The sequence below is a fragment of the Mauremys reevesii genome, linkage group 2, assembly GCF_016161935.1.
Source record: "Mauremys reevesii isolate NIE-2019 linkage group 2, ASM1616193v1, whole genome shotgun sequence".
Classification (NCBI taxonomy): Eukaryota; Metazoa; Chordata; order Testudines; family Geoemydidae; genus Mauremys; species Mauremys reevesii.
In genome coordinates, this window is record NC_052624.1 from 246,120,916 (window position 1) to 246,141,855 (window position 20,940).

The following is a 20,940-nucleotide window of genomic DNA, read 5'->3' on the forward strand; positions in this document are numbered from 1 at the left end:
TGTAACATCAACAATATTTGGAGGATGGCTAAATTAGATGGCTTGCCTCCCTCCATAGGGAGAGAGAATTTTATGTGACGTTGATTGCTAATAGAGCATGAACAGAAAATTGTGGAAATAACTCTTAACACTCTATATAACCAAATGAAAATTCAGAATTCCTAGTGATGCTTAATGATTTAACTCTTAAATTTTCTAGGTTTGTTCAAGGTCAATAAACTTAGAACATGCTTCAGAATCTTTGAAAAGAAAAATGGCAGCTTTTCTCAAGTAAGTACCTGACATTAGACTACTTTCACTGTGCAATGTAGAGATATTACCTTGGTATGTTAATGTTTCATGAACTTGCAGGTAAAAAATTAGACAAAAAGGGCAACTTTTTTTTTTTTAAACCCACGGATTCCGTATAAACCTCTCAAAGTTGTCTTATCCACCCATCACTGTTTTCCCACTTCTGCTCTCAAGACCCTGTGTCCCATGCTTTTTGGCAAAGGATACTTGGATGTGGGTTCATCTAGAACCCATGGATGAATGTTTCTGAATAATGAATAGGGGTTGGTCACTTCAGGGAAATGCATGATGCTTCCTCCCCCGGGCCTGAGCATGATTCCCATCCACAGCACACCCTTGTTCCGTTGCTACAGTAGGAACTATCTCTTGGATCATTGTGAAAGTGCTCAACTACTGGCTCACCCCATGGGTTACATTTTCAAAATCCTGTTTATAATTAATCAGAAATAGTCATGCAGCACTCCATACATCACAATCAATTCTAACATAGGAACAGCCATATTGGGTCAGACCAAAGGTCCATCTAGCCCAGTGTCCTGTTTTCCAATAGTGGTCAATGCCAAGTGCTTCAGAGGGAATGAACACAACAGGTAATCATCAAGTGATCCATCCTGTCACCCATTCCCAGCTTCTGGCAAACAGAGGCTAGGGACATAATCCCTGGCCAATAGCCATTGATGGACCTACCCTCCATGAACTTACCTATCTAGTTCTTCTTTGAATCCTGTTATAATCTTGGCCTTCACTTAGCTCAGAAAGGAGATTGAACTCCTTGCACACACATGTGTTGCATTTAATTTTGATGGACAAAATAAGCCCCTAGCCAACATAGCTATGCTGGCAAAAAAAAAAAACATTGTAGATGCAGCTATGCTGATATAAGAGTGCTTCTGTCAACATTAGTGGCATTACTAACCCAACTGGAAAAACTCCTTTTGTCACATAAGCTGAATCTACATTAAGGGTATGTCTACACGGAGATAAAAGACCTGTGGCATGACCACAGCTGGCCCAGGTTCAGTTGACTCAGACTCACAGGACTTGGGCTGCGGAGCTAAAAATTGCTGTGTAGACATTCAGGCTCCAGCCCAAGCCCAAAATCTACGCAGCAGTTTTTCAACTCTGGAGCCTGAGCCCCTTGAGCCCGAGTTGGCCGCAGTGTTTGTGTGTGTGTTTTTTTTTTTTTTTTTTTTTTTATCCCTGTGTAGACATTCCTTGGGGGCTCTACCAGAATAGTTCTACTGGCAAAACATTTGTAATATAGACAAGGCCTTACAAAAAATGCACCTGATTAGGAATTACTGGATTCCATTCCTGGTTCTGCCACAAGAAGGGTGGATTGATTTAAACGAAAGCAATTTAAATCAGCAATTGAAATCATGACTTGAATCACCAAGTAGAAAGCCTCAATTTAAATAACTGATTTTAATTAACTTTTCCATTAGTACTGCAGTAATCTTCTAGGAAAAGCTGCATTCTCATTGGTTGATACAACCATTAAAACGTTGATTTAAAACTAAACAGCCTTTACACTGGATTTGGTTTGCTACCTAGGAGCATACACTATAACTGTACATTTATTGAAGCAAATATGTAGCTTAATATTTTCAGATTAATAATGAATTATGCATGTTTACTGTGTTTAGAAAGTGGTGAATAATGTATTACTTATTTACTAATTAATTTTTTGCTCATGATTTGTTTTAAGCCACATTAGGATGGTAACTGGAATTTAATTAAACAACATATAAAATTTATTTTTATTAAACAAAACAATCCCTTAATAGAGTATATGACCTGCTGTGCCATATTTATAAAGCTCGACGTCCGAAGTTAGGTGTTCAGTTTTTCTTTTTTATAAAAAGCAGCCTTTAGCTCAAAGTTTTTGATAAAGGCTCTTTAATGAGAACAAAAGAATGACCATACTGGTTCAAACCAATGGTCCATCTAGCCCAGCATCCTGTCTTCTGACAGTGGCCAATGCCAGATGCTTCAGAGGCAATGGACAGAACAGGGCAATTTTCAAGTAATCCATAGCCTGCCATCCAGTCCCATCATCTTGCAGTCAGAGGCTTAAAGACACACAGAAAATGGGGTTGTATCCCTGACCATCTTGGCTAATAGCCATTGATGGACCTATTCTCCATGACGTCCTCTAATTCTTTTTTGAACCCAGTTATCATTTTGGCCTCCACCGCATTCTCTGGCAATGAGTTCCACAGGTTGCCTGTGTTGTATGAAGTAGTACTTCCTTTTGTTTGTTTTAAACCTGCAGCCTATTAAGTTCACTGGTTGACCCCTGTTTCACTTTGCCTCCCAACTGAGGATACCAAATTCAGAACAAGCTGCTGGGGAAAGAGGGCAGACACATCCCAAAACTGGTGGTTATTCTTCCATGAGATGTGCCAATCCTTTAGTATCTAATATCTAAATGTTTATTTATAAAAAGAAAGAAAGATGAGAGTTAAAATTGGTTAAGAATCAAATACATACAGTAATTGCAAAGTTCTTGGATCAGGCTTGTAGCAGTGATGGAATAAACTGCTGGCTTAAGTCAAGTCTCTGGTTGCTTCCAAATCATTGGAAGGTCCTCAGTCCCTTGGTTAGAATGCTCCCATTTAGTGTAAGTTCATAGTCCAGAGGTTTGAGCAGGAAAGAGGCAAAATGGAGATGTTTCCAGGGCTTTTTATAGCCTCTGCTAAGTGAAGGGAAGCCCGTTGTTCTCACTGTGGAAAATTACAGGTAACAAGATGATTGGAGTTCCATGGGTAAGTCACATGTCCATGCATGATTTTGCTTAGTCATAGCAGAGGCCATCACATGAAAGTCCATTAAGTGTAGATAAGCGTCTCCCGTGGTCCATTGTGAGTTGTGTCCTTGATGAGCCATTTAACTTGAATAGTTCCGTTAAGATGTGCAGGCTAAATACCTTGTGGGTGTTACCACAGGAGCAAACATTTGAAATACAGGATTTGATTTTCAGTTTTTAAAAGGTGCCTTTTTGCCTCTAACTTCCTCATTTATTGTTTTGCTGTGGTGTTCAGCCATGGTGGCACTTCTTTGTTTTCTCTTACTGTTTTTTTTTTTCGGGGGAGAGGGTTGTTTTTGTGTAGTGTGTACATTTAACTTGAGCCTCTGTTACGGTGTCTTTAAAAAGCTTCTATGCCACTTGCAGGTATTTCGCTCTTGTGACTGTTCGTTTTAACTTCTTTTTTAACTAGCTTCCTCATTTTTGTAGTGTTCCCGTTTTTGAAGTTAAATGCTATTGTGGTGGGCTTATTTGGTATCCCCCCTCCTGGCGCCCCCACAAGGATGTTAAATTTAATTACATTATGGTTGCTGTTAGTGAGAAGTTTTAGCTATAGTCACCTCTTGGACCACATCCTATATGCCACTTAAGACTAAATCAAGAATTACCTTTCCCCTTGTGGGTTCTAGGACTTGCTTCTCCAAGAAGTAGTAATTAATGGTGTCTCGAAATTATCTCTGCATCCCATCCTGAAGTGGCATGTACCCAGTCCATATGGGGATAGTTGAAATGCCCCATTATTTTATTTTCTATTTACATAGCTCCTGATCTCCCTGAGATTTCATAATCCTCGCCATCATTCTGGTCAGGAGGCCGGTAATATATTCCTACTGCTGTACTCTTATTATTCAAGCATGGAATTTCTATCCAGAGATCTGTTACTGTTTGTCATTCAAGATTTTTACTATATTTGACTGTTTTCTTTCACATATAGTTCCACTCGCTCACCAGCACAACCTACTGTCATTCTTATATATTTTGTACCTTGCTATTACCATGACCCATTGATTATCAACATTCCACCAAAAGCATAGTTATTTTTATGTAGATGTTTTGAGAGATCAATAAGTTTAGGCATTAAGATATTTTGTATTAAATTCAGATTTCATTTTAAACATGCTTATTTTTAAAAAAGAAAAACTTGTTATTTAAATAACAGTGGGAAAAAATCCAGTTATTTTTCTTGTAATTCACCATGGCCACAAGCTTTGTGACCTTGGACAAATCTGTTACTTTGTGTCTCAGTTCCCCCATCAGTAAAATACCTTCCTTACAGGAGGTTTGTGGAGATAGATTTATTAACATTTGTGCTGTAGCTGGATATTGCTCTGACAAAAAAAAAAAGCCTTTAAATAATCAAATCAGTATGCTTTCCACAAAAGGGAATGACTGAAATCTTTTATCTGCAGATGGAAATTATACCATTATTAATAATCACAGAAAGTTGTTTGAAATGTCATATGTAAGTAGTCAAAAAATTTATTTTACTTCCAAGTAACTTTCCTGCTAATGAATAACTTTTAACTTACGCAGGAATATGTGTTTGAGTTTGGAAGATCTTCAGCTTGTCTTCATGATTTCCTCTCATGAGCTGTTCATAACCTTACTGAAAGATGATGAACGGAAGCTGCTCATTGATCAAATGAGGAAAAGATCACCTCGAATCAATCTGTGCACTAAACCTGTGACTTCGTTTTATGATATTCCAGGTCTGTTTCCCAGCAAGTTTCCTAAATGTTTTAAATTATTTCTTTTCATGGCCAAAGTGACAGTAATATTCTGATGTATGTTTAAAAAGAAAATCTTCAGACACTATTATTCCTGTCTTTAGTCAATGACTCTGAGTCTACACTTTTACTGGGATCACTATTAGTTTAGGGTATGTTTGTTTTTCACACCCTATGCCTGCAAAAGCCCTACTGTAGATACAGTTACACCAGCAAAGAAGTCCTTTTGCTGGTATAGCTTATTTCATTTGGGGAATTGGCATAAGCTATACCGGCAAAAGCACTCTTTTGCCAATATGTACTACATCTGGGTTAGGAGGGTTTACTGGTATAGCTATACCAGCAAACTCGTTCTGGTGCAGACAAAGCCTATGTAATTCAAACTCTTTTAGATTTTATTTTTAAACCTTCTCACCAGCCTTGAGTGAAAAACTAAGGTAAATTTTAAATTAGTGCTCTATTTTTACATTATATTTAAGTAACTTTAAAGATGAGTGGATAGTTGGAGAGCTTTCTCTTAATATATCGGTTTAATCTCATTTTTGCCTAATTAAGTCTCAGATTCAAATGCAAGATTATTTCAGCTCTTGCAGCATTCTGTTCTATATTTAGTTATCGGGTTTGTCCCTTCTTAACTACCAAGGGAAGATAAGTCTTAGTTCATGTCTATGCTACAAACTTTGGTCAATGCAAGTTATGTCAGCATAAAGCTGCCACAGTTAGTATATCATTTTGTGCATGTTCATACTTGGCTTTTTGCATAAGTGCTGCTGCACTTACCAACAGTGCTTGTGTTGATGCACAGTGCAGTACACTATGGATAAGTGTCCTAGTGAGAAACCCACCATCATCCAATGCGCTGTTTTTGGGAAAGTTTTGGCAGTGCTTATTAGGGCAGAAATGAGTCGCACAGGGGTAACTGTGAGCAAGGGATCAAATTCCCAGCATGCAACTGTTTCCATCCCATAATGTCATCTGTATCCCATACCTTTCACAAATCCTTACATGCATTCTCACTGTGTGCCATCTCTGGTAGAAGCATGGAGCCTGCACAACTCTGCTCTATTATACTAAGTGTTGCAAGCACAGGATGTACAATCCTCTGTACTGGCAGAGCTATAAGAAGAACCAAATCAACGGGCAACAAGATGATGATGTGTCTGAAGGACAGACTGCTGTGGAACATAATGAGAACCAATGTAAGGTTATTGGTGAAGTTTATAGAGCAGCTCTAGATGGTGAGCGCTACTTCTGGGCTTGAGAAATGAGCACGACTGGTTGGATTTCATCGTAATGCAGATTTGGGATGACAAGCAGTGGCTGCAGAACTTTTGGGTTTGCAAGGCCACATTTCTGTATCTGTGTGCTGAGCTTGCCCCAGCCCTCCAATGCAGGGCCACTAAAATGAGAGCTGCAGTGACAGTGGAGAAGTGAGTGGCAATTGCACTGTGGAAACTTCCATTGCTGGATTGCTACTGGTCAGTGGGAAATCATATGGGAGCTGGAAAATCCTCTGCAGGGGCTGTTGTCATGCAAGGGTGGAGGGCCCTTTAATCGTCTCCTGCTATGCAGAACTGTGACTCTCGGCAACTTGAAGGGCATCGTGGATGGATTTGCAGCAGTAGGGTTCCCAAACTGCACTGGAGCAATAGACAGCACGCATATCCCTATTTTGGCACCAGACCACCTTACAGCAGATTACCTCAACAGAAAGAACTATTTTTCTGTGGTTATGCAAGTCTTGGTGGATCACTGGGGATGCTTCATCGACACCCATGTTGGCTGGTCAGGGAAGGTGCGTGATCCTTGCAACTTTAAGAACATAGGAATGTTCAGAAAGTTGGAAAGCAAGCACTTTCTTTCCTGACCAGCCATTAAATATCACCAGTGGTAAATGCCAGTAGTGATCCTGGGGAATCCAACCTACCCTTTGCTCCTCTGGCTCGTGAAGCATTATGGTGGACTTTGTTTTACCTGGTCTTGCTATTTTGGAGCCTGTTAAGTTATCTTCTTCCAGATGGCTGCATTGTCTAGTTTGGTCCTTGCTTTGTTCTTCCTTGGCTGACCTCAGCTATAAGCCAAGAAAGAGCACAACCCCTTCCAACTGCAGATCAGTCCTGTAAAGCTAACCTTTTCGGTGTCACTTTCTTATATATGGCAGTCAAGGTTGCTGTAGTCATTCTTCTCCTGAGAACAAATTAACATTCCAAGTGCCCAGTGAAGTACTACATAGTAACGGCGCAGGCAATTTCTTCTCTAACATAAGGAGACCAAGGGTCCATCTAGCCCGGTATCCTGTCTTCTGACAGGGGCCAATTACAGGTGCCCCAGAGGGAATGAACAGAACAGGTAATCATCAAGTGAGCCATCCCCTCTCGCCCATTCCCAGCTTTTGGCAAACAGAGGCTAGGGACACCATCACTATCTATCTTGGCTAATAGCCATTGATGGACCTATTCTCCATGAACTTATCTAGTTCTTGAATCCTGTTATAGTCTTGGCCTTCACAACATCCTCTGGCAAGGAGTTCCATAGCTTGACTTTGTGTTGTATGGAAACAATACTTCCTTTTGCTTGTTTTAAACCTGCCTATTAATTTCATTTGGTGATCCCTAGTTCTTGTGTTATGAGAAGGAGTAAATAACACTTCCTTATTTACGTTCTCCACACCGGTCATGATTTTATAGACCTCTATCATTATCCCCACCTAGTCATCTTTTCCAAGTAGAAACGTCGCAGTCTTATTAATCTCTCCTCATATGTCAGCTGTTCCATACCCCTAATCATTTTTGTTGCACTTTCCAATTCCAGTATATCTTTTTTGAGATGCAATGACCACATCTGCACACAGTATTCAATATGTGAGCATACCAGGATGGATTTATATAGAGGCAATATATTTTCTGGCTTATTATCTATCCCTTTCTTAATTCCCAATATTCTGCTCTAGAATTGTTAATTGTAGATTTTAGAGCCCAGGAGGACCACAGATTTGTGAAAACTGTTTTGAGCTGAATCTGACTTCTGTATATGGAACTCTGACTTACCTTGCTCAACTAGTTCCTTTTTCTGCAGCAGGGCCTACTCTTCTTCACAGTTAATTTTTAAAGGCTATGCTTTAAGGCTAAGATTTTTTTCATGGATATTTTTAGTAAAAAAGTCAGGGACAGGTCACGGGCTTCCACTTTATCACCTGTGACCTGTCCCTGACGTTTTTACTAAAAGTATCCATGACAAAAGGGAAGCCACTGGACAGCATGGGGCCAGCTGGGAGCTCTGGGGTCCCCCTGCCGGCTCAGAGCTCCCCTGCCAACCGCAGTGGCTGGAGGCTGTGGGGGTCCTACCATTGCAGGTACCCCACATCTCCCGGCTTCCCATGGGAGGAGGCAAGGTAATAATTGGAGATTGGTATATCTCCTAGAACTGGAAGGGACCTCAAAAGGTCATCAAGTCCAGCCCCCTGCCTTCACTAGCAGGACCAGTTTTTGCCCCAGATCCCTAAGTGGCCTCCTCAAGGATTGAACTCACAACCCTGGGTTTAGCAGGCCAGTGCTCAAACCACTGAGCTATCCCTCCCCCCCCATGTGAAGGACAGACTGTGCAGCTCCAAGCCATGGGCTAAAGTCACTGAGGTCTTTGGAAGTTGTGGATTCTGTGACCTCTGTGACAAAATCGTAGCCTTACTTATAGTTAGTTCAGTAGACGTGAATTATGTTGCCATTGGGAAGTGGATTTTTGGCTGAGCAAAGCAAGGTCTTGCACTCAACTTGATGGCATTTCTTAGTTACGCAATAACTTTTTGGAATTGAATGCAGCATTCAAGTTTTTGGGAATGTTCTAGGCAGCACCCTATTCATTTTTTGGAGGTGGGGGTGTGTGCAAATTAGAAAGCAGAGACGGGAAAAGGGAGAACACAGTGCCCCTGGCATCTGGTTTGCAGTTACAGCCACCTCTGTAGTTGTCTGTTGATCAAGGACTAGTTGAGGGCAACCATTAACATTTTTCAGCATGACAATACTCATTCTAGGCTCTACCCATATTCCCAATACTGTTTAAAAATGCTGACACACATAATGACTTATCTCTCAGACAGAAGGTGGGGGGCAATGGGCTTGGAGATATGCTGGGAGGTGCAAACAGCCCATGTTATGGAGGGAAGGGCGACTGTGGAACACAGAGTCCCTGGCATGGGTAGGTTGGGTTGCAGGAAATGCCAGAAATACAGGGAGGTGGAAGGTTGACATTCAGGGAGCTTGTTGGGGGGGAATGGAGGAGTGCAAGAAGCTCCTGGTGTGTGCAGTGTACTTGGTCTACAGAAGCAACTAAGTGTGTGATCTTCTAATTTATTATTTTTTTTTAAATCTTGCTTGTTCACCAAAGTACTGTGATGGGTATATCTTATAAATTTTTTAAAAAAAAAATTCTACAAACATAGCAATCTTCTGTTCTAGCATCAGCAAGTGTTAATATTGGCCAGCTGGAACATCAGCTTATATTATCAGTGGATCCCTGGAGGATTCGCCAGATTTTAATTGAGTTGCATGGCATGACCTCAGAACGCCAATTCTGGACAATTTCTAGCAAGGTAAATTATTTCTCGTATAGCTGAGTATGTGCAGTAGAACCTCAAAGTTACGAACACCTGAGTTACGAACTGACCAGTCAACCACACATCTCCATTTGGAACCGGAAGTACACAATCAGGCAGCAGCAGAGATTGGGGGGATGGGGACGGGGGAAAGCAAGTACAGTACTGTGTTAAACATAAACTACTAAAAAAAAAAAAACCCAGCTTTTTTCTTCTGCATAGTAAAGTTTCAAAGCTATATAAAGTCAATATTCAGCTGTAGACTTCTGAAAGAATAAACATTACATTTTGTTCAGAGTTACGAACATCATCTATTCTTGAGGTGGTTGTAACTCTGAGGTTCTACTGTAGTTGCATACAGTAAACTTCCATTGTGGGACTGTGATGTAGTAATTGGGGAAGGGATTGACTGTTTAGACTCCTGGATTCTAATTTTTTTTTCTTCTATTCTGACCTTCTGTGACACCTGAAATAACTTGCTAACTTCTGTTTCTTTCCCTGTCTGTATAATGGGGATGATGATGATATAGCTAAGAATTCTATATTTTCTGTTAAAAGTTATAGAAGTGTAAAGTATTATTGCACAGTTTTCTCTGGTATGCTTTCAATGTTGCTTCCTTGAGTTACATATTTAAAAACAATTTCTATCTAACTGTCTATAATAGTGTCTCTGGTTCTCTTAAGTCTCTATTTTTATCTTAAAATCCATACCTAAAAAAATGCTACCATTCTGCTCTTTTGACTTAAATTACTGTAATGTACTATTAATTGGCAAAAAAAGCTGTCTTGCATTTTAAGTTGAGTAAAGACTTTTTTTCTTTTTGACTATTAAATATTCAAAGCATCAACAAAATAGGATACCGAGGGATTTATGTATTTTGTCACGTGGAGCAACTAGTGTTTTTATTTGCATATGGACCCTGTGTAAACTTACGTTTTGAAGAGTTTTTTAACTGTAGTATTCACATCCAGTTAAGAATTTTAAATGTATATGTTGAAGAGTTGGAAACGACATGTGAGAAACTGCTCTTTTCTTTGAGTATTTCACTAAATCTGGTCACTAATGTTTTTACAGTGGTTTAACAGTTCAAAAAATCTGTTCCCGTTCAAATATTTTATATATTTATCTCTTAGTGGGAAGTACCAAATGTTTATGGCAGTGTTATCCTCGGAATTAAAGACAACTTGACTAGAGATTTGGTCTACATCCTGATGGCAAAGGGGTTACACTGCAGTGCAATTAAGGTAAGCAAACTATATATAAATAATGAGTTAATGGTTTTGATGTTTAATAATACAGATCATTCTCCCATAAAAATATCCTGTTTTTCAATAAGACTTGACTATGTTCTGCCATTCTTTAGTTGCTTATGAAAAAACTGCTGTGCAGTAGGAATAGCCTAGTACATACTGATAAAAGCAGATGTATTCTTGCTGTAATAAGAATAAGAACTAAATGAGGTATATTCTTTTGTAACATACAAGTGAAAGCATAGAGTAGGGTTTGAAGTACAGAACATGAGTCAGGAGATCTAGGTTTTATAGCAGGGCTGTTAAGGTTAAGAACAGCTTTGTGTTTAAAACTTGGCTGTTCTAAGTGCTCTAAAATCCATATGAGGAAACATATTGCCTTAAAATGTGGTGTGCCTCGTGGGGGCACTGGCTATTGTTACTGATCCAAATTTGGAGGCCTCTTGACCAACGAGTTTGTTCCCAAGATACAGCCCCTAGAGAAAAACCAGCTTTTCTTAAAGTTGACACATCTTGGCAATGTTTTATGCTCACAGATAGAGATTAGAGCAGGACTCAGATCATCGAATGCCCAAAGGTTACCTGACAGAGTTGATGTTACCTGTCAACTCTTTGGGGGAAATCAGATTAAAATGTTTGAAAAAGTTTGCTTCTCCAGTAACGCACACTGAAGTTCACATTCCTAAGGCATTACATTGAGCAAGTGTGCAGAGAGAAAGTATCTATTTAGAAAACTGCTTATACATCACAGTGTCTGGGTTGCTCCGTGGGTATGCTACAGTCATCAAGTCTGAGCACCACATGAGGCTCTGAGTACAGATCCAAACCAGGGCAGAAATTTGAAGTAAAAATAGCACACAATTTTCCAAACTGCCTCTGTCAAAGGGAGTGGGGAGTGGGAGGGCTTGGGGAAATGTAATCTGACTACAACAGAATATTCAGAAGATGCTGAAACTATTTTCTTAAACCTACGGAGGAAGCAAACGGAGTGGGAGAGTAGGTGGGAATGGGGATTGTTTATCTCAGGGGTCTGACCCTTCTCTCTACCCCCACATGTGATCTGGGGGTCCCCGCCCACACAGGCACACCAGGATCTGATATTTCCAGGTTTTCAGAAGCTTGAGTTTTTCTAAATTCAGTATTCTGGAAGGATGTAGTTATCTCTGGGCAACCCTAATTCTGTGTTAATAAAGGTAGGGGTTTTTTTTGCCATTTAATCTATTTACAACTCTGAAACAAACTTCCTATAGCAGGGTAGGCAAACTACAGCCCATGGGCTGAGTCCGGCCCCTCAGACCTTTTAATCCAGCCCCTGGAAGTGGGGTCAGCGGTTTGCCCCGCTTCACCTGCCCGGTGCTCCCATGTGTTCACGAGGGCACGCATGTTACTGCGGCTGCACAACCCAAATGCGCCTCACATGCCTGCTACTTGTTGGCTTAGGTGACTCTGCTGTTTTAGTAGTGTTAATTTTCCATTGTTGCGGATAAAACAAAGAGTATTTGGCCAGGGAGTGACAGCTGCATTGTTCACATTAATCAAAGAGGGCATGGAAAGGGGGTAAGTTTGGTTTAATTATCGTAATACGTTGTTAGGATGGTATATTTATAATAGTAAGTAAGGTTTTATGTTTATTTCCACTAAAAATTATCTTTATTTAATAAAATGTATTTGAATATCTCTGAATTGTTAATTTTGTGAGCATTCATGGCCCGCCATGCAATTTCCATACCCAGATGTGGCCTCAAGCCAAAAAGTTTGCCCACCCCTGTCCTATAGCCTGTGCTTGTCACTTCACATCTTTGTGCCTTAGTTCCCCATCAATAAAATGGGTATATACTGAACTTGCTGAAGTGTTGTAGGGCTAAATTCATTAAGGTGGAGTTTTTGCTTAGGACACATTAATGATCAATACACTAACTTATCTAAATTTGGAAAAGACTTCATGCAACTACCTAACACTTTTTTGACTGAATATTCAGCATGTGAAACCCTGTTTCTTTGCCTCACAGTTCCTGGTTTATGAACTATACATAAGATGAAACTATAACCATTTTATAACTAGAAAACTCCAGAATGTGTGTTGAGTCTTGTGACTTTTCCTTTTATAGTATGTTTTTCTTCTTTTTATTTTGCTTGAAGAATTTGGGATTCTAGAACTCCTGCATCTTTCAGGATTTGATAACATTTACTGTGGTATATTGGCTCAATCTGAAATTTACTTACATTATTCAAAGATTCGGGCTTGATCCTGAAAGGTAGCAAGAACCCACAACTCCCATTACATAGATGCCAAGGCTTGAAGTAATCCAGAATGGGTTAAAACAATATTCCAACACTTTTCTTACTATTGTAATTCAACCAAAGTAGTGGTGTCACTTTCACACATGCTGTGCTTTAATTACAGGATTTTGTCCATGCAAAGCAGCTTTTTGCTGCTTGCCTGGAGCTTGTGACAGAGTTTTCTCCAAAGCTGCGCCAGGTCATGCTGAATGAGATGCTGCTCTTAGATATTTACACTCACGAAGCAGGAGCAGGGGTTTCTGGAGAACGTCCTCCTCCTGATTTGATCAGCAGAGTCCGAGGATATTTGGAAATGAGGGTACCTGGTAAGAATGTAGCTGACTGATCTCTTAGGAAAGATACAGTAAAATGCAAAGGTGGTAACAGATATGCAAAAGCGAGACAATTCAGGGTTCTATGACCTTCAGTACTTAGGTTATAACCAATAACAAAAAGTAGAAAAGTATTAAATATATTTTTAGTTGTCTTAGTAAATTTTAGCATCTTGAAGTGATCAAGCTGTCCATGGACTGCACTTTTGCCAATTTCTTTTAAATAGAGCTGGGCAAATAACTGGTTTTTGTTCTCTGGCAACTCGGGGAAAAAATTGGTTTGACCCAAACTGAAACTGATATTTTTTTGCATGCTGTGTTTGTAGCCATTGTGGTCCCAGGATATTAGAGACACAAGGTGAGTGAGGCAATAGGTGTTGAGAGAGACAAGCTTTTGAGCTTACACAGCTCTTTATCAGGTGACCTGTGTAAGCTCAAAAGCTTGTCTCCCACCAACAGAAGTTGGTCCAATAAAAGATATTACCTCACCCACCTTATCTCACTGAAATCATTTGGAATTTTTGGCAAGTCAAAAAAACCACATTGTTTTGGATTGAATAAATTTTTGTTTCCAGACATTTTAATCTGACATTTGAATCTCTACTCTGAAGCAGGAGTTTGAATCCCGGTCTCCCCCTCCCAGCTGAGTGCTATAACCACTGGCTATAGGGGGATTCTGTGGGGGATCTCTTAGTCCCTCCTGTTGAAGATGTTCTGCTTCATGTAAATAATTAAACACTGGATCAGGGATTTGGATGAGGGAGAATCAAGTTCCAAGAGAGTGCCCTAATGACCAAGCTGGAGAGTCATATTCATTCTCTCTCGCTCTCTCTCATATATGATTGTTCATTGGTATTTTAACAAATACCGTTTTGGAAGCTGGATACTGCAACTTCTGTTTACAATCTTCTAAAGGCTATGTCCTGCTTTTCATAAGCATGGAACACCTACAGCTATGAGATAAGTTAATGGAAGCTGCTGATGCTCATCTCCTCTAAAAATTAGGCCCCCTCTGTATCCATCTACCATGTTTGCTACTATAAAATATAAGAAGCTGAAATGTTTTGATTGTGGGGATATATGTTTGGTACAGTGTAGGCCTAACCACACAACTCCTGGTCTTAATTGAAATTATTTCTAGATCTTCCCAGCTGTGTGTCATGTTTATAAATGATAGTGTTTCATGGGGGGAAAAATTGATGACCTAATATTAGTTGAGGAGCTCAACATTTTTTTATAAATCTCTTCTAGATATTCCTCTTCGACAAGTTGTAGCAGAGGAATGTGTTGCCTTCATGTTAAACTGGCGGGAGAATGAATATTTAACTATGCAAGTTCCTTTACTTCTGGTTCAGACTAATCCATATGTGAAGGTAATGGATGTTCAGACTGAAAGGGGCAAGATGCCATACTATGCCTCTTTTTTCTTTCTTCTCCTCCTTTATTACATATCAGATTATTACCTTAAAGCAAAATACGCAAACATTGTTTTTAGTGGTGAAAATTCTGCTGATCCACTCAGCCTGCTTTGCAGTTACTGTTGATATTTTTAAACTTTTTTATATTCGTATTTTGCTTGCTAGAATGTATAGATAAATGCAGCCCTTAGTGTTGCAGTGTGACCTGAATTCTAAGTGGATCAAGAATGGAGCATTGTTTTCTCGGACCTGTTGTGGTTTCCCTAGGCTGCATCTTTATATTAAAAATAAAGATGGCTGCAATTTGCTCCCTTTTATGAAAATTAGTTGCAGGCCTCAAGCTCCCGGTTAGATGACCTGTGTCACAAAGAGGAGTCATCCCTGCTACTGTGGTATGAAATAGCCTGTTTAGACCAATAATCCCTTTTATCCCTTGTAAATATGCAAAGAAGCTCTAGCCACTGTATTTTTGCTGTTTTGTTTTGCTTAGTTGGGGCAGCTTTTGGCTGCTACATGCAAAGAACTTCCAGGCCCCAAAGAAAGTAGACGGACAGCTAAAGACCTTTGGGAAGTGGTTGTGCAGATCTGCAGTGTATCCAACCAGCACAAGCGAGGGAATGATGGCAGAGTGAGTTTAATAAAACATAGAGAGTCTACATTAGGCATTATGTACAGGTATGTGTCCATGAATTATTTAATAAAATCAATCTTTGAATTCTAAATTTGGCCTTGTCTTCATTCAGGAATTGCCCTGTTTCAGCAATCAGTAGCCAGCAACTGGCATAGCTACAACAGGCTGGGCATTTTTACCAAAGAGCATTCAGTGCAAATCTCACCTGCTCTTCTCTACCCTTAACGGTCGGCGTCGGCATTGATATAGTGACACTGATTGTTAAATCAAGGCTATTCTCAAAAGTGGACAAGGCCTTTGAATACTTAAGATGAAATCCTGACTCCACTGAAGTCATTGAAAAAAATTCCTATTGACTTCAGTGGGCCCAAGATTTCACCTTTAATATGTAAGCCTCTGCTAATTTTGTTTGATTAACCCAGTGGCACCCACACTGTGTCCAACTGAGAGCCATTTGCAGCTTGTCTATAGCCAATGTTGTCTCTAGGCCTCTGCCCAGATTACAGTGATGTGTTACATGCCGGATCTCTGGTCTTCACAGGCCAGTGCTCTGTACTAAATCTTTCGCGGGGCTTTGTTTAAGAGTAAAACTTTATGGGACATACTTTAGCCATCCTTGTGCTGATCTGGTTAATATGCATCTAAAACCAGGCTGCTTTGTCTTTCAGTACCATGTGATTGGCTGGAGGAGAGGGTGTAGAGGCTTGCTTTTTATGTTCTTGTGATTACATATTTTCTGAAGCAAAAGGGAGCCAAGGCCTAGGTGTACACTGAAATATTGAACCTGTTAAGACTCCTCCAGTTCAAACAATAAAAGGTGATAGCCTTGTCTTGATAGAACTGTTTAGAATTTTGATAGTAAAGGCTCCATCTCTTGCTTGAAATGCGTGATGGTGAGAATTTCCAGGTCCAGCAGTAGTATTACCAACTGTATATACAATAAAAACTACAGTGTATCTTTGCATATTAGTCTTTGGCTCACTGCTTTGATCCCAGCCTGTAGAATTATGTTTGTGGCCCCGACTGCCATGCATTAAAAGTTCTTTTCACGTGATTGTATATGTCCATTCCACTTCAGGTGTCTGCACACCAGTACACTGGAGCTGGAGAACTTTTTCGCGTAGCGGAATTCATCAGGGCAGCGCATGTGCTTTCTGCACACTTGTGCTGCTAGTCGATGATATAACAGGGAAAGCTGCCCTGACCCTCAGGTCCTTCTCATTCCCCTTGGTCAGTAGTTGTCACACATGTGAGCTCTTCTTACTCCTTCCCTTTCTCTTTAGATCACCTCTAAAGAAATAATTTCTTGAGCAAAATTCTTTAGTTTAATTAAAATAATTAGTTTGTAGTGATACTCATTTTAAGCTTCCTTTATACTACCCCCCTCCCCCGAGCTTCAGCTTGGTCCCCAAAGTCCCCAGCTTTCAATAAGTCCCCAGCTTATTACCATTCAGTAATAAGACCATGCCAGTTAGCAATCCCCACTGCAGCTGCTTAAAGTATTTAGGAGAGGGTCACATTAGGTACAAGTGCCCTATATGAAAAACTGAAAAGTTGAAAAATTGGAGAGAGTTCAGAGCAGCCATTAGAGTCATTATAATGATAGACTTAAGCTAAATAGATTGAGTGCCTTAACAATGGGAAGGTTAATGGGTGACTTGATTACAGTCGGAAGTACCTACACGGGCAACAGATATTTAATAGTGGATTCTTCAATCTAGCTGACAAAGGTATAACATGATCCAGTGGCTGAAAGTTGAAGCTGACAAATTCAGACTGGAAATAAGATGTAAATTTATAGCAATGATTAACCTTTAAAGATTAACCTTTAAAACAATTTACCAAAAGTTGTGGATTCTTCATCACTCAACAGTTTTTAAATCAAGATTGGGTGTTTTCCTAAAAGATGTGCTCTAGGAATAATTTATAGGAAATTCTATGGCTAGGGTGACCTTAAGTCCAGTTTTGGCTGGGACAGTCTTTTAAAGGTCTGTCCTGCCATCCTGCTTTTGTCCTGTTTGCTCTTGCCAACTTGATCTGTGTGCACTAGGGAGCTTTAATGCACAGCAGCGGGGTCCACATAGGAAGTTAGTGTGTAGTACACTATGTGCTGTAGATTTACACTCCGGCTTGCTGTGCACTATTTCATCTATAGTTTAAACAGTCCGCAAGGCTTCCTCGTGCTCCCATTATATTAAGCAATGGACTATGCTAAAGTAAAAGCAAAGGACAAATTAATTTAAAAAATGTTATTCTTGGTGTAACACTTAAAATGGAACAGTCCAACATCAGTAATGGAATAAATGAAGAACAATGACAAGCATTCCTCCTTAATGCTCCCTATGTATATGCAAAACTGAAATTAAGAGTATTCCAGTAGGTCAACAGTCTGTTTTGGTTGACCACCGCTGTATTATTTCTGATGAACAAATGTTTCTATGCACTTTCAATTTTGTTTGATACCTTACACATGTAACATGTATCTCTTATTTAGGAATGAATTACTCTCTTTTATCAAAAAGTTACGGGTAAGTTTTATGTTGCAAACTTTAACATCTATTGCTTTATTTCCTTTGGTATAATATTTGGTAATTGGGAATTTGTCTAACCATACAAACAATGGTTTGCTGAATAGCTTGCTTAAAATTCCACTAGCTTCTGATAGCAGAGGTCTTATTAAGCTAATGATCATAGAATGAGGTAGATAAACTTTAATAAATAGGCAATAACCATAAAACCAACATTCACTTAAAGATGACATAGCTGACTTTGTTGTTTACAATTAGGAATTCAGATGAAATTGTCTGTCTTTTCTGTTCAAACTGACTCCTTCTCTATTACCTTAAAGTCTAATGTGGACTGTATTTTATGCACCCCAATCTAAACACTTCCATAGGGGAAGGCAGACAGCTGCTGTTTGGATCACAAGAAACACATGCACAAGTCAGAAAGTAATGTATTTTTTTTTTATTTGTAGAGTTTTATAGTTCCCATTGCACTCTAGAGCCAGGGGGGAATAAATATGCACAGTGGCCTAAAATAAGTACCACTTATTTAACATCTTTCTGAGTAGTTTATTAAGGGACTGTCTTTTAGGGCTTGTCTACACAGGGAGCTATTCTTGATGAGCTCCGTGTGCTGATTAGCTCTATGTGCTGGATGCCCTATTAGCTTAATTCATTTTGGAAATGGATTAAGCTAATTGAGAATAAGGCACTCTTGTTCTGGAATAAGAGCATCCACGCATGGAGCTAATCAGGAATAGTTAATCTGATTTAAATTCACATTATTCCTTATCCTAGATTAATCTCCATGGGTAAAAATAGTTGTATAAAGACTTAAAAGTCCTTGTAAACCCCTTAAAGGATACACCTGCCCTGGAAGAAATAACACTGATATGTGTTGGCTGTCCCTGATGATGAGGAGAGAGAAAATGGGCTATTGTGTAATCTCGTTTTTGTTTTTTTTCTTCTTCCATCATAGGAACCACTGGTTTTGACTACTATATTATCCCTGTTTGTTAAGCTTCATAATGTTCGGGTCAGTACAGTGTCATCATTATCCTTCCTTTTTTGAATTGCATATTTGCTTTTGTAACTCCCATTTTAATATCTTTCTCCTCTTAGGAAGACATTGTGAATGATATTGCAGCAGAGCATATTTCTATTTGGCCATCAACTATTCCCAAGTAAGATACCTACTAATATAAAATACTGTTTTCTAATTATTCATGTGTATAGTGTATCTAGTTCCAGCTATAATGTTACCTGGTTTTCTATTAGAAGGCATAGTTGCATTCATTCAGGCGGGATTCTGATGTAGCCTTACAATGGATCTTTGCTCATAGATATGGATGCCCCCGATAGAGGAGCAAGTACAAATGTGGTTTTCATTAGTTACCTTATTACTACTCGTTATTTAGTAGCTCTAGAAGTTAGTGTTATGAAGTGTTAATTTTTCCAAAATGTTAACAGTGGCAAAGGGTGTGTGCGCTTATGTATGTAATGTTATCTCTTGAAAACAAGCATGGAGTTTGATGCATTTAAGCTTTGTTTTATTACCTCATACATCTTACCTACAGTAGGGCTATATCTGCACTACCAAAAAGGTGTATGTTTTTACAGCATAAATAACTAACAACACATCTCCACCCCAAATCCTATGGTAAAAACATACCTCTTCTTGGAAGAGGAAAAAAGGCAGTTCATTTCCCTTCCTCCCCCCGACCCTCCACCCCCCCATTACAATTTCTCAGTGTAGCTCCATCAGTGGGAGCACTTGAGTATACACATCACTGTCAACCACCATATTATGTAGATCTGCTCTGAGCCAGGTTAGATATTTATTATTATTTGTATTCTAGTAGCACCTAAAAGGCCCCAGTTGGGGATCAGGGCTCCTATTGTGCTGGGTGTGCACAACAGTCCCTGCCATAAAAGAGCTTACAGTATTAACAGTGACTAAGCACACAATGGCTAAACAATGATTAAAACTCCTGTAGCTGGTCTGCACTAGTGCTTCCAGTATTACTGCCACTGGTGCCACTGAACTAATGCTCCCAGTATTACTGTCATCTAGACTCATTCCTAAACCTGTAGCAAATCAGGCCTTACCGCAGGTGGTAGTTTCCTTTTCCCACTTTTTTGGTGGAAGCTGAATTTTGCTTGGGACTGTTCTGCAGTGGCAGGTGAAAAGTGTCGTCAGATGGGGGGGTGTGGTGCAGTCATACAAGGTATGTCTCCAGATAGTACAGGCAGGTTTGTTCACTTGGGAAATTTTAAAACAGATTCTTCTCTAAAGTGGTAAATTATTTTTAGGAGATAACTGACAAAGGTGCTGAGACAGCTGAAAAGTTCTGAGGGGAGAACTGAGTAATTTCAGAGATGAGTCTTTAAATCAGTGGTACCTAAAATGTTTACCTTGCATTCCCCCTTACCTCCATCTATGCCCTCCTCCATCCCAGGGCTGGGAGCAGGGCTGCAGCTCTGGGATGTGGGGGACATGGACAAGGGTAATGGAGCCAAGGCTGGGGCCACAGCTGGGGGCAGGTGTAGGGCCATGAGCTGGGGTGGAGCTTGGTGGCGCTCCCTCCCCACCTCCCATGGGGGCTGGCCTGGGTCCCAGCCCCACACCCCAGAACGTTCCACCACACTCCTCTTGGGGGCATGCCACACAGCTTGGGGACGTCTGCTTTAAATGAACACCTTTTAATAGGAGACTAACCCTCACCCAAGTGTGCACCAAGGATATATATGATAGGAAAATCATGCAATTTGGCCCCCACCCGAATTACCCCATATTTTTAACTGCACAGATCATAACTTGTTTTTCTAACAAGTTAACGAGTATTGCAGTGCTGTTGGATAGCCAGATCAGAAGATGTTTTTTCCAATGTTTCCAAAAAGACAGCTGTAAAGTGGAAAACTTTTTTTTAAATGTGGAGAATCTATTTATTCCACCAGGAGAAACTACTCATGTGCTAAATCCCTGGTATCACTCACTTCCCAATCAGTATTGCACACCTGCATGCTGTCTGCCACTGGAGGTTGCTGTTTGGGTGGTTGTTATGCAAATCCTGCAGTGAATCTGGACCAACACAGGTTTGAAGTGTAA

At 39.9% G+C, this 20,940-nt stretch overlaps 1 protein-coding gene across 2 annotated transcripts in view; it reads left to right on the top strand.

Annotated features, from left to right (window-relative positions):
- INTS8 (integrator complex subunit 8) overlaps positions 1–20,940 on the top strand; it is a 66,135-nt gene that overhangs the window by 26,032 nt on the left and 19,163 nt on the right. For both annotated transcript variants that reach the window (XM_039522100.1, XM_039522101.1), the window contains exons 11-20: positions 200–270; positions 4,634–4,809; positions 9,279–9,412; positions 10,550–10,660; positions 13,071–13,272; positions 14,530–14,651; positions 15,187–15,371; positions 17,822–17,855; positions 18,811–18,867; positions 18,954–19,015. In XM_039522100.1, coding sequence (XP_039378034.1) covers positions 200–270; positions 4,634–4,809; positions 9,279–9,412; positions 10,550–10,660; positions 13,071–13,272; positions 14,530–14,651; positions 15,187–15,371; positions 17,822–17,855; positions 18,811–18,867; positions 18,954–19,015 — 1,154 coding nt within the window. The remainder of the gene's footprint in view (positions 1–199; positions 271–4,633; positions 4,810–9,278; positions 9,413–10,549; positions 10,661–13,070; positions 13,273–14,529; positions 14,652–15,186; positions 15,372–17,821; positions 17,856–18,810; positions 18,868–18,953; positions 19,016–20,940) is intronic.